The following is a 20,495-nucleotide window of genomic DNA, read 5'->3' as shown; positions in this document are numbered from 1 at the left end:
TGTTGGATAATGCGGTAGTCTTCTCTGGTTGTTGAGAGAAATTGGCGAAAAGAAAGAAATGAGCCGTACCGAACATTTCACAGTTAATGGACTGAGGTATTCGTCTTTGTGGGGATAGCAGGTTCTGCGGTGTGCCTAAAATGCAATGATAAAATTTAATGGCCGAAATTGTCATACATTGTCTACAGCACACATGTCATGCAACAGTTGCATCAAAATTGAAATAATGATCCCGGGCTGCTTTTCCGAAGCAATGTTCCTTGGTTGTCAAGGAAGGGAGGTTTTATTGTATTATGGACATGACTGAACATCTAAACCAGCTCGATGTGAAAAAAAAATTCAAGGCATTTGAAATAGTTGCATCCCTTCAACATGTGTTTCCATTTTGAAAACAAACTTTAACTCTTATCAAAGATACTGAAATTGCTCTTCGTATTGTGAGGAATTGTTCTCACTGTAAAAAAGAAAAAAAAACATCACGACCAGCCAACGGATGGAAGCCTCAACGCCTGCATTAAACTTAACAAGCTGAACAAAGTCATCAGCAAAACCATGCAGCACCAGAAGATGTGATAATGCTGAGCGATATTTCATTTATGATTGGTTACCTTACATTTTATACCTAAACACAAAAATCTTCACCCAAACTATATAATCTTGTTTAACGAAACTTAATGCTAAATTTGACAGATACAGTACATCTAAATGTAGTATTGTGTCTCATGCTAAATTCCATGCAAGATGATCATCTATAAACTCTCAGCCAGGTAAGACCTTACCTTCCAGCAAAATAATTCAAGGATCAGGAAAACCTTCACCCATGATACAGGCCTTCGCACAATCCTGTTGCTAGGAAACCCTTTCCTCTATCAAACAACAAACTACCCTGATGCTGCCTGAAAATATAATCGCTGCATCATGGGAAGTGAGACACAGTTACAGTAAATTCACACATCAATGTGATGGGGCAGATTTAAGGCTCACCGAGGCAGAATGCAACTGAAATGGACCATCACAAAAAAACCCAAAAAACTACAACTGGCAACTCCATCACCGCACACCAAGCAATTCAAGACCACAGATACTCCGACATACTGCAACCCTCTACAGGGTTCTGAAGCTGAATAAACAGTATACTTATTGTGTGTCTTGTTTTTTTTTTTTTTTTTTTTTTTTTAAAACAAACACCCTGTCAGGGAAGAAGCGGATTGCTGTAAAAAGAGAGGAAATGACAAAGGAGAGTGATGATGTTTTGAGAGGGAATGATCGATTCCCCAAGTTCACTGACTGCACCCGTCTATTTCGTTGATAGAGACTCTCCACGCTTTGCTTTCTAGCCACAGGTATGTACATGTGAAATTATTACATTTGTTGAGTATTATTGTAAAACACATTTATGCATACAACTGCAAACTTTTTTTTTTTTTTGGTGAAAGCTTGTATATTTTTGATTGGCTGTTACATCTGCAATATTGCAACACGGTCTATTTAAATTTGGAATGTGAAAACCAGCGGCCTATTGGTGTCCACACATGAGAAATACGCACACCTGGCAACAATTCACCTGGTTTCAATCACGGCGGACCTACGGCTATCAAGAGAGCTCTATTTGAAGTAGGCTGACTGCAGGTTGGAAGAGCCATGTGAAGCTTCTTTGTGCCTCTATCTGGTGTGCATCCTTGCCATTAGGATGGGGCAGCTTGTCAATAATTGCTAAGATAAGGGCAACTCTGGAGTTAATTATCACACCAGTGACCTTTCTTCTTTCATCGCTCCTCCCCGTTATTATTTTGCCTCTTACTGGTTTTCACTCTTCCAATGTTTGTCCCCTCAGAAATTACATGGGAATGCTTAGAGATGCTGTTACTGAGCCAACTTTCCAAGGAAATTCATCGAGGACGAATGTTACATTACAGCAGTAAAGATGACATCTACAGTAAGCAATCTGATGAGATGCTTCATTGGTCATTGTGATCAGACACATTGTTTTATTTCTAGATTTTTAGTCGACAGAGAAGAGGGAAATAGAAAATTGCATTTACATCAGGACTTCAGTAAGTCACTTGATTGGCTGCTGCATCTGTAACATAAACCCTGGTCTGGATGTTAGCCAAATGCAGGTAAGGTGAATCTTCAGGCTAAAGTTACCTTTCAAATTAATGCTGACATTTGTCTTGTCGGCACATTAAAAAGTAAACAGTCGCCTAGGCAACAATATTTTTTTGGGTGTGTTGGTCTGGTTAACGCACACATGTATGCGTACATGCACAGTTCTCCCTCACACACACACACACACACACACACACACAGAATAACGCATGCAGCACTGTCTCCGAGTCATATCAGTATTCACAAAGTCCTCGAACTCTTTTGCATAATGTATGGTTCTTCAGCGATTCTACACCCACTCAAAGCCCTCTGCAGATGTTCCCCACTTAAAGCAGTACTGCACTCATCTGTCAATCTGTCTTGGTGCCCACACAAAAGCCATCCATCAATAAGCTATCACCCACCCATCCATCCATTGCAAATGGACCCCTCTCACAGTAAGCCGTGTATCTAGTAACGTCGAGTTGATTTGTATAGGCCTGAATTACAAAAGGGTCTCGAAGGGCTTCACAGGTCCACAGTTGGCAAAGATCTGTGCGTATTTGACCAAAAGTGAGATACTTTTGATTAAATTTAGCTCCTGCTAATTACAGCAACTACATTCAGTCTATGGTGTATTATTATTAGTTTATGGTGAGATGTATTTTTAATATTTTTTTTCTAGCCCGGTCTGTTAAAATATGTCTGCTCTGTGGCAGGAAAACAGTTGCAGTCCACCGTACTTAATGTGCTGAAAAATATCGCAGACGATTAGATTAGACTTTCATCACATTGACAGTGACGATGAAAAATCTTAACCTCCCCTTTATTGGTAATCTAAGACTCTGTAAATAATTTATTGATTTCTCTTCCAATAAATATCGCAATCGATCGATATTTCATCCATCCATTGATTGGTATGTTCGGCTGCATGCTATGAACTTCTCCAAATGGATGAAACGACTTGGAGGCGGCAATCACTTTTTAATGATTGTTAACCCATTTCCAAAACCACTTTCAATGTCAGCTTCACACGTAATGAGCTTTCGTAACCGAAACCGAGCGTGGGGTTGTGTGGCCCTCCGGGGCTCCGGAGTTGGTGGCCTTGTGTAAGACATCCGCGGGGTGAGGTAACCCCAGGAAGTCGATAGGCTCCACTGACTCTGATTGCATTCTTGACTGGAGTGTTTGTGTGTGCACTTTGCGGCTTATGTCCGACGAGGTGATGTCACACTCCATTATTCTCGGATTGCCCTGATGCCGCAATTGTGTGTATGTGTGTGTGTCCACAGAGAGCCTGTCAGGATGGGAGAGCCGAGAGCCCCGGCGAACGGGAAGCGCAGGAGCGGAGAGTCGCCTCTTGTTAAATTACGGAAAGGACGGGAGGCAAGGGGGCAGGAAGAAAGGTTAGAGCACAAATTTCCCTCAAAGGTACCTGTCATGTTGGGAGGGGGGCCTCCATTTTCTCTCCACCCTGTAAAGGTACATCTTACCAACCATGTTTGACAAAGAGACAATTTTCTGCTTCAGGTGCAGGAAAAACGTGTTTAAATCCCATATAGTGACACATTATTTCAAAAAATGTTCACAAGCTTTTCTGAAGGTGGACTATTGACTTTGGCTGTACAGTGTTACCTTGACTTACCCATTTAATATGTTCCAACACCACACCCATGATTTAAAATGTGTATCTCAAATCATCGTTCGGCTTTGAAATGAACGGAAATGCCATGAATCCAATTTAGTATTTTAAAAAGAAAATTGCCGAACTTAATAAAAACATACAGTAATAGCAAAATGAAATATAATGTAATGAATTGGACTTTTTGTGTATCACAATTACATGCTTCAATACCCGATGGCATTGTCCTTCTTCTTGGATGCGCATGCCTTGACCCCCAAGGGCTATTAACATATCAGAAAATACATACAAAGAAGGTATACTCAGTAACCTGCAGTAATATTGGTTGTTTTTTGCAGACAAAATTTAAACCTATGAGTATTGTTTTTGTCTGTCTACTTAAGCTTCTGTAACATTTTTCAGTAAATATTCATTTATTAATAATATTGCTGGGACAAAAAAAAAGGAATTGATCAAAACTATTAGAAATCAAGAATTAGTATATCCGTAGTGTTTTTTACATGGACAGCTGCATATCCCTGGGCTTGGAAAATGTTGGTAAGGCTACTTTGTTTAAATAGTGCATTTCATACACAAACTCAATGCCCTTTACATGATTAGAAGCATTTAAAAACAAAGAAAACAACGGCTTATAAACATTAAAAAGAGGAAAAAATAAAAGTACAATTTAAACAGCGTACAGTGCAAGAAATATCATTTGAAAATGGAAATGCTCTAAAAATAAATACACAAAGGGAAATGATCTTTATGTTTGTTTGGTTTAACAGTAAACCTCAACTGGAAGTGGCAATAAACAGCTTGAAGCAAGCCCGTGTCTTATATTTTTAAAGAACCATTTACTATCTGCTGCTTGTTGTGCACTTGGCGCCCACCATCGGGTCACTCCAAAGTTGAGGTACTACTCTACGGTATAATACAAAGTACGACAAATGATGGGGTCCACAAAAATCTTGACAATTTAATGATGCAGAAGAGCCCCGTTTAGAAAATGATTTGAAGTCAAGGGAGAAGAAAATCTTCATCTCAATCAATACTGTACTTGGCTTTTGTCCTGAAGTATTGATAAACTATCATAGGTGAGATGAAACAGAAAAGAGGTTCAACGATATCAAGGCATGAGCACAAGAACATAGGAGACAAAACAATCATTATACGTTTTAAAAAGAACTCCCCCTTTTTTTATGGTACAGTGCTTTGTCACAAGGAGACTAAGATCTATGATCGATTGATCACTTCGCGCAGGAGATTGCAAGATGGGACTTCTTGGCTGTGGAGCAATTGGGCTAACTACTCAGCCATTGTGCTGGACTGCAGTATATAGATTCAATTAAAACTGATACTGCAGCACATCCAATTAGACTGCTGATTACAGTGACGTGCGGGGGAATTCATGCGCGCTATCTGATATGCGCTCATAATATTACGTGTTGTAGAAATCAGTGCTTTTATTAGAATTTTGCAACTGGGACACTTTATGGGGGCGGGAATGAACATTTTATAATGGCTCGTTGTTCATTTAGGGCGTCACAGTGGAGCAGCTGGAAAGTGTTGGCCTCACAGTTCTGAGGTCACAGGTTCAATCCCAGCCCTCCCTGTGTGGAGTTTTCATTTTCTCCCCGTTCCTGCGTGGTTTTTCTCCAGGCACTCCGGTTTACTCCCACATTCCAAAAACATCAACGTTAATTGGAGCCTCTAAATTGCCCCTAGATGTGATTGCGAGTGTGGCTGTTTGTCTCTCTATGTGCCCTGCGATTGGCTGGCAACCAGTTCAGGCTGTACCCTGTCTCCTGCCCAATGATAGCTGAGAATAGGCTCCAGCACTCCCATGACCCTTTTGAGCAGAAGCAGCTAATAAAATGGATGGATGGATGTTCATTTTGAGACAAAAAATGCATTCTTCCAATGTAGGGTTAAAATGCAATGAAAGTGTAGGGTGGAAAAACACCTACCTGCATGTGAGTCATGATGAACACATCGCAAAGGCATCCAACTGGATGTTATACAGGCTGCCATCTTGTCCCAAATGTTTACACGGGCCTCCGCGGAGCTGATACCGCCGTCGCGTCACTGTGGTCCTATCGACTTTAATAGCGGTGTTACAGAAAGCTGGAGAGAAATTTCAGCGGAGCACATATGAGTTCGACAGTAGCAGCATCCCGACAGCGCGGCTTTGAGTCATGCTCATCACACCTCACATCTGTTTCGGAGCGATAAGCAATCTCTCTTTCGGGAGCACGCTTGCCCTCGCAACCATTACGAGCCAAGAGCAGACAGATTATTAGACATTAGCGATTCTAATAAGTGACTCAGCCAGGACGATGTCAGTGCCTCTGTGGGGAGGATGGCTGAACCATGATGTCACGGGCTCAAGCTAATCACGTCCGGACGGGGCTCTTCATTAGTGCACAGGAGCTTGACTGGGTTGGCGGCATGCACAATGGATGATGTCATCCGTCTACATGCCTCTGGCCCGGTTGGGCTTAGGGCACTGTCAGTGTTCAACAATCAACTGTGAGAGCTGATGCTCGGTGACAAGACAGAACACGACGGAGTGAAATGCAATTCAGGCGCAAATAAAACTGATTTTGGCTCATCGCTTCACCCTCTATTGAGATGGAACTCATTGGAAAGTATGTACTTGGAAAATAGACTTTGCGTATCGCTCGGCTTTTCTTTGTCAACTTCTCAAAGGATTACATAACTCAGAGTTAGAACAATATTTATTGTTAGTATATTGTTGATGTAGTTTTTGTTTTTAGTTTTGTTTGACATGCAGAATGTTTTGGCTGGATCTCAGATACATGTCGTGCATAATGTACGAATACTACAAGTTTATGGAACGCATAGTGCAGTTTTAAAGGAAGGTCAAGGTTATCATTCTCTGGTGAAATTCTAGTAAAGAGCCTTACCAAAAAATGATCATTGGTCATTATAACAGTTTTTTTACCTGTCCTATTTGGTTAGCTCATACAGTATGGTGTATTTGTATTTTATTTAACAGTTTTACTGTGCAACAGGGAAGACGTCAATATACTTCCTCTGTTATTTGTATGGATACAAATGTCTAGTGGAGATTCAGTTAGACAGAAAAAGCTGTGAAGGGCACAAACACACAGAAAATGGAGAACAAGACAATAATAACTGTAAACAACTACAGCATAAAAACAATATGAGAAAATGAAGATGGGAGTTGTATTTTATCAATATCCTGGGAAGTCAGTGCTGCACCCTGTGAAGATGGGACATGAGGAGTACCAAATAGGGCAGCATCTATCCATCCATCCATCCATTTTCTTTGCCGCTTATCCTCACGAGGGTCACGGGGAGTGCTGGAGCCTATCCCAGCTGTCAACGGGGAGGAGGCAGGGTACACCCTGAACTGGTTGCCAGCCAATTGCAGGGCACATCGAGACAAAGAGCCACACTCTCAATCACAGCTAGGGGCAATTTAGAGTGTCCAATTAATGTTGCGTCTTTTTGGGATCTGGGAGGAAACCAGAGTGCCCAGAGAAAACCCACGTAGGCACGGGGAGAACATGCAAACTTCACACAGGTGGGGCTGGGATCGAACCCGGGTCTTCAGAACTGTGAGGCCAACGCTTTACCACCTGATCCACCGGGGCAGCATCTAATAGGTATAAAATTAGAAAGACTAGCACACAATTAGACATTATGTTCATCACAAGTTTAATATCAGAATCAGTTATGATAGGGCACTGTTGTCATTATCGTTTAACATATAGAGGATTTTGTTTTTGTCATCATCCAGCCTTATGGTGCTTACCGGTTTATGTAAAAAAAAAAAGAGATTACTTGAAACTAGCATGAAAATGTGGTAGGCACTAAAATGTCCTACAGGCGAATGACAGTGTATCACAATCATGCTACAAAGGCACCAGCATGCTCTTTAGGTCCTCCAGGTAGAGAGTAAGTAGTGTTGCGAGTACTGCGTGACAGCGTGTCACACTTAGAAACATAAATGTGCGCATTTAACGTACATGGTTTTCATGGGCACACCATTTGTCATAGGAAATATCACACCGGGTCCAAGCTTTAGCGCCTGTCGCTCTCCTTCTCCTACTCAATCATCAATCTAAGGGTGACAAGGATTTACACAAACAGTGTTTCGGCTAAGAAAACCCATCTGTCACCTTGGCAACGGGGGGGCATGGGCAGGGGGTGTATTATCCAGCAGAGGCCGGCCAATCGCGTTGCCTGCAACAGCCTGAATGGTTGGCAAGTGAGAAAACGAAAAGCAGCTCGGTAAGAATATAAGCATTGATTGAAAGAATGACATATTTTGAGATGACGTGTCGAGAAAGATGTATCGGAGGACCTGTCACCCCACTTTTCTTTTACAATCACTTCAGAAATGAGCCATTAAAAGTTTTATACATCATATCTTATAAGCAGAATAGTGGCTCTGTCATTGTCAGAGCAAGCCTGGAGCAACTTCTTTAGATGTCTATAATATTGATAACATGTCAACAGAAAGCCAATAATATACTTTGGTGATTATGTTATGGCATCACTGCAAAATCCTTAATCCTTAATTAGCATCCAATTAGATTGCTGTGATGTCATCCTGCTCCAGCGATTATATCCCCTGGGATGAGGGGGTTTTGCTATAATATGGTGGGATTTATTAACCAACGGTATAATCATGAATTGGTTGTTTTTATTTTGATTTTTTTTGTGAGTTTTAAGTCATTACTAAGGATGTAAAGTCATTAGAGTTGTAGTTATTTCAATTCCGTTCTCATATCTCCTTTCTTATCGGGTGAGGGAATGGAATAATAAAAACGATGTATGAAATACTTTTTCATTTGACAGTACAAAAATGTTTCTGTCTGCATATTGACTGCTTTGATGAAATTAAAGCTTTGCAAGTGTTTTCCACTCCAACATCGCCAAATGTTACAGGCTTCCTATCTTGATGCCATATTTGAAAAGCTCAAAACGAAAATACCGTACACTTGTTTGAAGTCGTCACTCTTTTGTGACCAACAAGAGGAACAGATATGTGGTATTGTCAGGCAAGACAACAAACAATTCTGAGAAGTCAAATTCTGAGAACTGGTTCTCAAAAAGAGCCACTTTCAATTCCCATAATTCCATGTTCAACACCATTAATATTACAATTTAAATTCTTGGACTTGCACAAACTAATCATACCATGATTTATGCTCAATTTCTTTTAACGGGGAAATCCAGTGCTTGCATGAACAGTGTATCCAATAGGTCATGTAATATGTACTCTATTTTGACAATGTGATGTTAAATCCTCTCTTATTTAATAGTGTTTTGAGAAGATTTTTGTCAACAATTGCAAATGTTCAGGGGCGCTGCCATTTTTGCGAGTCACATGATGTACACTGTTAATGGAAGCACTGGATTTCCCCTTTAAGAGCCCAAGAAAAACTTCAGTGCGCAGTTTCCGTTCGAATTTACCCGGCAAGAAACCACATTTGGTCACTTCATTCACATTCAAAATGGATGACTCTTTTTATCATGTGAGGGTGGAGTTCTGTTGTATTTCAGTGATTCAATCTCATGCGTCATTGACTAATCTTGTGTCCTATCGGAAGATGTGTTGCTTAATAAGTGCCACCGGGACACGACGCTTATATGCTCGCATGGACGGATAAAAACTGCCGACAGTGGTTGTGAAAATTCTGCTGTGCCCTTTTATGATTCAGAAATCATTTCTGTTCACATTAAGCAGACATGACACACGTGAGAAAGTGTCGGACATTGTTACGCCGTTCACCACCACTCGTGTGCTCGTGTAATCTCCTGAATCCGGTGAGGCACAGGGCTCCAGCATGGTGGCTGAGTTCTGTTCCGGAGCCCATGAAGCACCTAACAGACCCGCTCTCCCCAGGGAATGTGAGAATTAAGAGAACCTCTGCTTGGAAATTCAGCGTGTGAGGCATATTGGAGACAATAAGGTGTGAGTCCCTGAATAGATCTCATCTCCCCTCTGGTTATTGATGACAGGCCGCAACACGTGAAAGGGGACAAAGCTCAACGTAACACAACTCTTGGCGCTTACTTGAAATTTATTTACTTATTTTTTGGGTCATGACACAGTTAGAGTAAGCGTGCAGTAACCTATAAAGATAAATGTTGCATTTTTCTTAGCGTAGAAAGTCTGCTATTTATGGAATGTGCGGTGGCAGGGCTTCCTGTTTTCGTTTATGAAATGCAGGGATGTATGGAAAAACATACTGTTGCCCAATCTCATCATTGGTAGAATTGTTTAACGTGTCTTTTTATATTGATATGAATAATTACCGTAATTTCTGGCTGTGGAGACCTCTAACAGGACAAGCCGAAACGGAAACAAGAGAGTACAACTACCGTATTTTCTGACCTATAAGCCACGACTGTTTTCACACGCTTTTAACCCTGCAGTTTATGCGGTGATGCTGCTATTTTGTGCATTTTTTTCTCACGGCCGCAAGGGCACTCGAGCGAAAAAGGTAAGAGTGCGACCGGTAGAATATATGTGCCGAGGAAGTGACTTTTACCGGTCCGGCCCTGTTAGCTAAAGTGTTATTGCCGTGTCTCAGTGATTTTTACGAGTATGTTTTTTTTTTAACCGGTCCTGTTAGCGCGGGGCTAGCGTAAGCGTGGTGCTAGCGTTAGCATTAAACTCTCTGTGTACCATCTTTCTTTGTAATATCTCGTGTTCCAACGTGGGTTTCAATGTTGGGCACTTGCGGCTTTTACACAGCTGTAGTGTATGTATGTACCAAATGGTATTTCCTTTACAAATGTACTGGGTGAGGCTTATAACCAGGTGCGCTCTGTAGGGCGGAAATTGTGTTAGTATTCGGAAGGATTTAAGGGGGTTAGTGTAACTTCTGATTGATTAGCGAACTGATTACAAAGTGTAATTTGCATTACTGTAATTTATTCATATCATCTTTATTTTGTAACATTTCACAAGGCCGCAATGCTTAGGATGTTATATATTTTTTGTCCAATGAAATTTCACTCTCAAAGTGTTACCAGGGCAATCTAATCTGCGCAGAGCCTTCAGCGTTAGTAGCACCATCCGATGTAATTCAAACAAGATAAGCAATGTGACAGTCTCGTTAACCAATCACATTTCAAATTCATCCTCCGACAGGCATCTTGCTGGCCCTTGATGATTGCAGCATTTTATTGTCCTCTGATTGGTCGGTCGGAGAAAGCCCAGTTCAACAACTAGCCAAATACATCAGTTGTTTTCTGGCCATATTATTATTACACATAATAATCAGCATCTCATGTGAATATGATGCATTTATTTAGATTGTTTATACTTTTGTCATGTTATCAGATAAATCACTGCTCCTGGTGATGTGCAGTACGTATATTGTTATTTCATATTTTGTAGATCGTATTGATAGTTTCTGTAATCTAGACATTGGTGGTGTATTTTTTTTAAACTTACCCATCAGTGACTCCATAACATTCTTTCTTGACCTGCTTTCACTTAGCACGGAACAGACTATTCTCGCTATTTTTGTTGTGGTTTCTGTTCTCTCCTCTGAGCGCGTAGTGCTTTGTTCTGGGGGCGGGCAAGGCTGGCAGAGGTTCCGTTTCCTCCTCTTCTACCCCAAAAGACAGCTCTTTTTGTCACATGAGCTGTTTATCTGTCTATCTTTTAAAAGGCAGAACAGCGGGCCAAGACAGAGGGGCGCCTGGGGAAAATGAGGAGTGAATGAACAAGTTGAGATGGCAAATGTGGTTCTTGAGCATCTTGAGCGGTAAACAAGTGAAATGGAAACATAATTCCTCTCTCATCCAGACCTCTTTGCAGTGAAGCTCTTGAATCTCATCAAACTTTCCATCACTGCTATGTATTTTCTTTACTCTCCTCGCTCCTAACCAATCATTTTTTGTGTGTCCGTCCCGCTGTGTTTGGCAGAGATCACACCAGCAATTGAAAGTTATCGGCAACCTATTTTGCTCACTTAGAATGTAATTCCCATTGTTTGACTGAAACCTCAATTATTTTCTTTTTTTCCGGCCCATTTTAAAGGTGATTCCAACACGTAGTGGATCGAATCAGAATTTCAAATAATTTTGACCTCATTTTCACTGGAATGCATTATTATGAGGTGCGTTTGTGTCTGCAGTGGCGCCAAGGTTGATTGACAAACAGAAAATATATGCGGCAATAGAAAAACTACCTATGACATGGAGGCAGGGAGGCCAAAAGCAGAGGGAAAAAAACAAGAACGTTTATGAGTCGTAAGTCGACATAAATATGGATTCACTAATTGATTGAAAAAAACATCTTTACACTGAAATTTTATGAAATTCTGCACCAAACAACCTCTGCTGGTGTTCTGTCCGTTGTACTGTTTATAGCTTTTCTCCGGGTTCTAGCACCACAGCTTCTGATAAAGGGGAATTGTGGGTGTTACATTCCCCATGCAAAACGACATGCTGGAAGAAAAACGAAAAAAGAAATAAACGGCAGAGAGCAAACAAGCACTGATACTCTGTAAGTGTGAAAATACTGTCACGGATCCTGTAGCAACACCTTCGATGTATGATTTCAGCTTCTGAGGGGAGGGAAGGGACGTGAAACACATGAGTGTGTGTGTCTGTGCGCTGTCCTTTCACAGGCACATTCATTTTCTACGCTGCTGATCCTCATAAGGGTTGTGGGCATGCTGGAGCTTATATGGAGCCAATCGCAGGGCACAAACAACCATTCGCACTCACATCTCCAGGCAATTTTAGAGTTTTCGATGAACTTACCGTGCATGTGTTTGTGATGTGGAAGCAAACCAGAGTACCCACTGAAAACCCACACAAGCATGGGGAGGAACATGCAAACACCACACAGGCGAGGCCGTGATTTGAACTGGCGGTCCTCAGAACTGTGAAGCAGATGTGCTCATCAATCGTCCACCTTTCCGCCTACTGCTTCTCATTTACTTATTGATGTCTCTCTCAGTCCATCACTGTGCAACACTCCCTTGCAAATTAATTACCCCCCCTTTGACAATTTAATACCATCTTCATAAGAAACCGCCAGCGTGAAACCATTTGTTGCCAGACTCCCTTAACTCATTAATCTGGCCTCTTCGGAAGGACGCTTTCCCCCATTGTTGTGTTTGAATGAGGTTAATGATATTCATTAACTGTAATTTCAGTGAAAATATAGTCAGTCTCTAAATGTCAAGGTCTCATTGGAAAGATGACCCTCGCCGCGTCACTCAAATCATCCCTGTGGAAGCTTTCCCTCGAGAGCACAAACAAAAAAAGACTTCTTATGCTTCCCAGCAATGCTCTGTGTCCCGCTACTTTTGCTGATTAGGTGATGGAAATGGTTAGGCAGTCAATCAAGTTTTATGTCAAAGCCATGCCAACAGCATTCGTGTGTGTGTGTGTGTGTATCAGCAGCCATTACTGAGATTGGATCTGCCTGGATGGGAATTTAGGCTCACGAGCAAATGTCAGCTGTCACAGGTGCACAGAAGACCAAGACCGGTGACATCTCATGATCCAAACCCTTGAAACCATCCACCTCAACCGGGAGACTCAAAACCCCACTTGAGGGGAAAAAGACCTCCCAATCCTATCAATGCTTTAGAAAAAAAAAAAAAAAAAATATATATATATATAATATATATATATATATATATATATTACAGTGCACAAATGTCACAAAATGTCTAATTGATGAATTGATAATTGATTAAATAATCTATCACCTTGTCTAAGTTTGCTCATGAATTTACTTAGTGTGATATCTGGGCCTGTTTCATCAAACAAAAAGCCACGACTTAATTTTGTTGCACAGTTTGAATGGCAACGGGTCTATTTCTACCATAAAAAAAAGAGACCAACACATTGTTCTGCTTTTCACTATAGGTTGCCAGCATAGGTTGCGTCAGGAAGGGCATCCGGCGTAAAAAAATTGTGCCAAACATATATATGCGTTCATCTGAGATGACACGCTGTGGCGACCCCGAAAGGGACAAGCCGAAAGAAACACACAATAGATGAAAAAATATTTGCACTTAGTCAATCATTTTCAAGTTGAATTTGACGTTGCCTTAAATAGATGACTTGGGAACCACTCATCAATGATGACAGTATCGTCCCCTGTACAATCCAAAGCTTGATATCTCATATTTACGTGATCAAGAGGTTTAGTGGTGTTTATTATGATACAAGAGTACGTGAGTAAACAAAAAACTTTTATTTTTTTAATTCTCAGAGTTGACTTCCAGTGATGTTTTGTTTTGAAGGCGCATGCCGGATGTCGTGTGCGATGCTGTCGGTCCTTGATAGGCGCGAGTACTTGTGCTTGCTTTTGCACGAGTGTGCTCTGCAGCTGCGCTGTGGCGGTGCTGTGCTGTCTCACCGCCGACCAGGACGGTCGCCACGCCTTTGGGGAGCCTCTCGGACACGGCGTCAGCTCGCCTTCTGGGTCCGCGCTTTCCACCTTGACGGGATTTTTTGTGTGTGTGTGCTTGCGTGTTCCCTTCTCCCACACAAGAGGAACATTTTCTCATCGCACATCAACCACGCACGCTGCGGAGCCCGTTTGGCGTGCGGTCGGACTGCTGCGTGGACGTCCATCATATCGGGTGACATTCGCAGGTCCACTCGTGTTTCCATCGGTCATCGGATAGCGACACGTCGGATCAAGAATGGGGCTCGTCGTGTAACAGTGGTAAGAAAGGACAATATCACATATTATCCTAATGAACGTGCTGTTGTAGCGCTGTAATCGTAATGGACTCACGCCCACTGCCAGTGGGTTTCGTAGGTTTAAAAAAAAAACGACTGTGACAATTTGAATGAATTGGCCGATGTTGTTTGGGCACGTCAATTAGCCCAATGAGGCGACCCTGCACCCGCTTTGGTTCCCTTAATTGCCCGTGTGACGGTGCAACAGGATTGGCCTCTGTGTGTCACGATTTATCTTGGTGGCCATTGATCGTTAATGTAACCATCAGACTACTCAAGAGTTGAAACGTTCTTGTTGGCACCGTTGCTGAGTGGATGGATGCTGCCTGCGCCCCCGTGCACTCAATGCCCCCATCAGTAGGCACAGAAGCACATGAGACCCAATACGAGAGCTGCATCCGATAGCACCGATTTTCCACCATAATACTCTCTGTTTTGATTGACAGTTTAATTTGATGAACGCCTTCTGATGTGGGTGGAGGGAGTTGTAATATTTTGCTTCACTTGCTGTGGCAAAGATATTATGCAGTCCAGTTTTGCATCACCACAACGACCGCGATAGAAAGCAAGAATCAATTAGGAACAGCATTGACATCGTTTCACATGTATTTTGTATTGAATATTCTGTATAATGCGTTAGCGGATTGTGTGTCATATTGAACAGATGCATTATATTGCAAAAGATGGTATAAAATAAAAAATCAGAATGAAGCACTAATACATTTGCTTCAGGCAGGATGTACCAGCGTGGCAAAGTGAGCCAGAAAGGGGTTGTTATCCGTCTTTGGCAGCTTACAAGCTCTATCACAAACCAGTTAGGTGAGGAGGAAGTTTCTCAGGTTTGCTGATCTTACCAGTCAAGCCACTTGCATGCGTCGTTCCCACTCCCTCAGCTCCTGTCAGCCTCTCTGCGCTTGGTATCATATTTGTGGCTTGCTCCAGCTTCCGATGTCGCCGTGAATATCGTGCATTTGCTCAGCTACGCAGGCAGAGTCTTCTCGTCGGCGCCGCGTGCCTTTTGAATTGCTTTCACCCGCCATTGATTAACTGCTGTGCAAAAGTCTTGGGGCACCGTGAGGTTCCCTGCTGCAATGGGCCTTTTCGCAACAGTCACAATGACGTGGTGAAACACTCAACGCAGGGGGAAGATAATGTCATAATTACAGTTCCATTCACTTTAGGTTGTCGACACGCAGCTTCCTGCAATTTGATATTGTTGTGCAATTTGTTGAGAGTAGTAGGGTAGCTGTCATGCTGATTCTTAAGCATGGCTGGTACAGATCATTGTATGCTCTACAAGTGTAATTCTGTATTTCGTGATGGGACACTGAAGCCACCCTCATGACAGCTTCAAAATACTTCTAAGAACAGCTCACAAGTGAAGGGGTGTTGTGATTTGCTCAATGTTGTAAAATTGAGCCCTTAAAAATGTCAACACCTGCAAATATTTATACGTGTTGCATATTTATAGGTCTTTTCCCCACCTTTTTAAATGACCGCTGATAGATGTTGTGAGAAATCATTAACATGATCAGTCTTCACACAGATAAATAAAATTAATGTTAGAGCTTTTCATGAACCTATTTGATGTCAGTGGTCAATGGGGTAGTTTGTTAATTAATCATATCTAAAAACAGGGGTGCTCAATGTGTCGATCAATCGTGAGGCAGTCTCGGTCAATCGCGGGACGGCGTGGCAAAAAAAAAAAAAAAAAAAAAAAAAAACGTCAGCCAGTGTTCCCTCTAAACTGTGAGCATGTGCAATTGTGCACCGCTGATGCAATCTCTTCGCAGATATTCTGCATTGCATGCGCTAAAAAAGAAAAAATCCAATGCAAATTAAAAGTATAGGATACAGCTATTCAGTTTGTGGCATTTTGCAATGTGATTCAATGAGAGGGATGACTGGTTGTTACATCCAATGGCACAATTCACATACTGTAAAAAATGAAAAGAAGCCACTGATGTCTTTTAGGCAGCACATGAAACTTCCTCTAACAATGACCGCTGCGCCGCCACCCACCCTTTTTCCTAGTTTACCTTACACCCCCCCCCAAAGACGTACACTCATAATTACAAGTGTCATAGTACTTACGCAGCCCATCAATGTCTTTTATAATGACAGGTTCCACCACCTCTGCCTTAGTTAGCAACATAGGCTGGGCAACGTAGAGCATAGGCGAGCTAGACATGCCGCTTATCTTTACTTTCGATATTAATGGAGAAAGTTAAAGAAGAAATGCTGTTGTTTTAAGATGCAATGACTTTTGGAGAATGTGAATAATCCAAGAAAAAGTGGTTAAACTGGATGAGATTTTCTCTTTTCCGAGTAGGAAAGGTCCGGTCTGAAGCCAACGTAGAAAGTGCAGGATGAGATGGTGTGTAATTTTAAAATTCCACCTTGGCACAGCCTGGTCCAGGATAAAAGCACAGACAATACAGTGCAAAAAAAGCTAATTATGTATTTTAAATGTAGGAGGCAACATAACATTAACCTGAAAACAGTTTGGGAGCATCATCATCTTCATCCCCCCTGTCGTCGGTAGCTCGCAAGAGGCTGGCTGCTTGAAAAGTAGATCTTGGAGTAAAAACGTCTGCGCACCCCTGTCTGAAAGCTTTTAGGCAAAATTGCAATGCAATGCAGGATTTGTGTGCAACCAGAGGCGCTGTTGGTTCACTCTAAGTATGCAATTAAAAGAAGAACAACTTGATGTTAGCTAAGGCTAATGGCCATTTCCAGTTGTCTGTTGTGGCACAAACAATTGGCGCAATGTGAGACTGGAATGAAAACAGTAGTTCAGCACATTTTGAGAGTTTCTCACATAGCCTTATAAAGATGTAAGTCGATGATTGGATCATTAATTTTCCCCATTTGGTCAGCGGCCTGTAACCAACCAGGCTGTAGAATATGGAAAATTTGCTATCATGCTGCACAACAATACTGGAGCAACATTTTGTTTTATCCATCTGCTTCAGTAAAATTGGTCAGAGTAGCCTTGATATTTAGGGAAGCCCAATCCATCCACAATCATGCTAATTTGCATTTTCGTATTACACACCTGTAATGTGGGTGGCAAAGTACTCATTGACACAGATTTGTGGCAAATATCTGAGGGAAATCGGACTCATTTGTACAGGCAAAAGTCTCAGAAGCAAAAACAAAAGTGGTGTCTTTCTATCCCCCCCCCCCCCGGTGTATTTTCACCAAAATCTTGGTAATTACATTTTTTTTCACAATGAAACAATACATCAGCAAATTAATCAACTGTTTTTGATAGTGGAGATATTAAGAGCCATTATTGAAATCAAAATTGCCCAAATTCTCGGATTCAAGCCTCTCAGCAATCAATTTCAGAATTTATGGAGACTCAAATGAAAGCAGAGTGATTATCTTTGTTTAATCAAGGGCAACATTTTCCCCCAACATCGCTCACTCAGGATTGGGATCAATCTCTGTAGGAGTAAATGGGATTGGGCGGGACTTTTTCTTTCAGGAGTAGGCTCAGTGGAAGGGAGGGGGCATCAACATCCACTCCCAAGTCAGTCTCTAATGCTCAGCCCTCAGATGCATGTGGAAAATTATTGAGATGTGTAAAAGGAAGGGCCCACCAAATATAAAAAAAAAATCCATCCATCCGTTTTCTGGACCACTTCTAGAATGTGGGTGTGACTTCTTTTTTTTTCCATTACTGATATTATTCTTGATAAATCTAACGATGGCCAAAATCTCAGTTTCAAGCATTTATTTTGTTTGATTGTCTTGTTTGACTTATAAGTGAAGCGCTTCCTTCTGAAACGCTCGAGCGTGCACGCGTCACGACAAGTGTGCAGGTCCAGACACGGACAGGCAACAATTTGTGCTCCCTCCGACATGACTTGGGTCCGCAAAGAAGACCAGGTGTACTGCAGTTAATGAGCGTGTGAGGCAGGTCCGAAGAGCAGGCGGTCTGTCGGGATTGGCGTTAGAAGAGGGCAGGCTCTGTTTCGCTGTCTGGGGGAGGACGGCGGGGCACAAGACGCAGTTGTCGGCTCGCATTGACAGCTTTATTGCCGCCGCAAGGTTTATAGTGGGGCGCAATATATGAGGGGAAGCTTGTGCGCGTTTGTGCTAGTTTGTCTCGATGCAGAAATTCCAATCGTCTAGTCCACAGACATGAGACAATTTCATTACGGTGTTGAGGCACCGCAAACAAAACAGCAATATAGATACAATATGACAGGAGACTGATGCCAGCCAGAAGGATCTTGGGTGTCGTCTTAATTGATCCATTCTTCTGTTTTGCTGTGATTGGCTAGCGACTCATCCAGGGAGTTCTTCCACAGCTTGTCTACGGGGATAGGCTTTGGTTCCTCTGGGTCCCTAATGAGGTCCAGCACAGAAGAAAATGGAGGGATGGTTGCACTTCCATACTTGGTGCAAACGGTTTGGGAAAGTCTGTTCCAGGTGTTGAAGGCAAGGTCCATCCATCCATCCATCCATCCATTTACTACTGCTTTTCCGGGTTGGGTCGCGGGGAAAGTAGCTTTAGCAAGGATATCCAGACTTCCCTTTCCCCAGCCACTTCTTCCAGTTCTTCCAGAGTGATCCCAAGACGTTCCTTGGGCAGCTGAGAGACATGGTCTCTCCAGCGTGTCCTAGCTTGTCTCGGGGGTCTCTTTCTGCTGGGACATGCCCGGAACAGCTCACAAGGGAGGCTATGAATCAGATGCCCTTGCCACCTCATCTGGCTCCTCTCAATGCAAAGGAGCAGCAGCTTGACACTGAGCCACTCCCGGATGACCGAGCTTCTCACCCTATCTCTAAGAGAGAGCCCGGACACCCTGCGGAGGAAACTCATTTTGGCCGCTTGTATCCGGGATCTTGTTCTTTCGGTCACGACCCACAGCTCATGCCCATAGGTGAGGGTAGGAACGTAGATTAACTGGTAAATTGAGAGCTTCGCCTTTCGACTTAGCTCCCTCTTTACCACAATGGACCGATACAAAGTCTGCATCACTGCAGACGCTGCACCGATCCGAACTCCTTGAACTCCTCCACTTGGGACAGGATCTCATCCCCGACCCGGAGAGGGCACGCCACCGTTTTCCGACTGAGGACCATATTCTCGGATTTGGAGGTGGTGATTGTCATCCCAGCCGCTTCACACTCTGTTGCGAATTGCTCCAGTGAGAGCTGGAGATCACGGCTTGATGAAGCCAGAAGAACTACATCATCTGCAAAGAGCAGAAATGCGATGCTGAGGCCACCAAACAACATAAAAGTTATGAACAAAATCAGTGACAAAGGGCAGCCTTGGCGAAGTCCGACTCTCACCGGAAACTGATTGCTGGCAATGCAAGTTACAGTAAGTGATAATACTGTTGAAGACCTCCATCAAATACCTTTTACATGAACTACTACAGAGATTTTGAGCCCAACTCTTTCTCTCTGAGTTCACAAAGGTTCATTTATATGTATTGACAAAGCTGAGACAATGACACTTGTCATTTGTCTTCCATTTTCACTTCCTGCAGATGTAATGGTCATGTTTTGCAATACTTCCAATCCAAATAGTGTATGTCAGACAGGAACTGAAATCTTTTCAGTTCGTCTCACATTGAGAAGTTGCATAATATGAAGAGAAATCTAATATATATGGTGCAAAATAAAATCTGAAAATGCCCAGTGTGCACTTTCATCTTATCCTCAAAATATCTTCCAAGTGCTCAATGGGGAAACAATTCAGTTTGGGGGAAAAAAATGGAGTTGGAAGATGCCAACATGTTGTATATGAGTCCTATTATGTTGGGCAATGGCGTCGGAGGTTGTCGTGTACACTCCTGACACGTATCGTGTTGTGGCCCAGAACTGGTTAAGGGCCTAGAAAATGGGAGAACAGAACATTTTTTGATGCTGAACTTGATGAGGAGAGTCAGTCTGTCGAAAGACTTGACTTGCGTGGCTTCAGTTCACTTAAGGAGGGACAAGAAGGAATTTTGACGGAAGCCAAGGAAAGAAGTTGGTATGCCTCAGTGGGGAATTCACCAAGCATCTAATTACGTCCCAACAGGATCCTTGA

The 20,495-nt window shown here is 42.4% G+C and overlaps 1 protein-coding gene and 1 long non-coding RNA gene across 5 annotated transcripts in view; both read left to right on the top strand.

Moving 5' to 3' along the window:
• The first annotated feature begins 1,534 nt into the window (after positions 1 to 1,534).
• Positions 1,535 to 13,291, top strand: LOC133508742 (uncharacterized). 4 transcript variants are annotated; one of them, XR_009797135.1, is made up of 4 exons: positions 1,535 to 1,629; positions 1,835 to 1,936; positions 1,999 to 2,120; positions 3,381 to 4,498. It is a non-coding gene; the product is annotated as an uncharacterized LOC133508742 (long non-coding RNA). The 4 variants fall into 4 exon arrangements; XR_009797133.1 differs by having other exon boundaries at positions 1,549 to 1,669; XR_009797134.1 differs by adding an exon at positions 13,139 to 13,291 and having other exon boundaries at positions 1,567 to 1,936; positions 3,381 to 3,494.
• Positions 13,292 to 13,999: 708 nt separating this feature from the next.
• The window catches only part of LOC133508465 (ras-GEF domain-containing family member 1C-like), a 28,434-nt gene continuing 21,938 nt past the window's right edge, over positions 14,000 to 20,495 (top strand). Inside the window, exon 1 of the mRNA XM_061834554.1 lies at positions 14,000 to 14,420. Coding sequence (XP_061690538.1) covers positions 14,004 to 14,420 — 417 coding nt within the window. The 5' untranslated portion in view covers positions 14,000 to 14,003. The remainder of the gene's footprint in view (positions 14,421 to 20,495) is intronic.

This window comes from Syngnathoides biaculeatus, chromosome 11, assembly GCF_019802595.1.
Source record: "Syngnathoides biaculeatus isolate LvHL_M chromosome 11, ASM1980259v1, whole genome shotgun sequence".
Lineage (NCBI taxonomy): Eukaryota > Metazoa > Chordata > Actinopteri > Syngnathiformes > Syngnathidae > Syngnathoides > Syngnathoides biaculeatus.
This window is presented reverse-complemented; position numbering and strand designations above follow the sequence as displayed.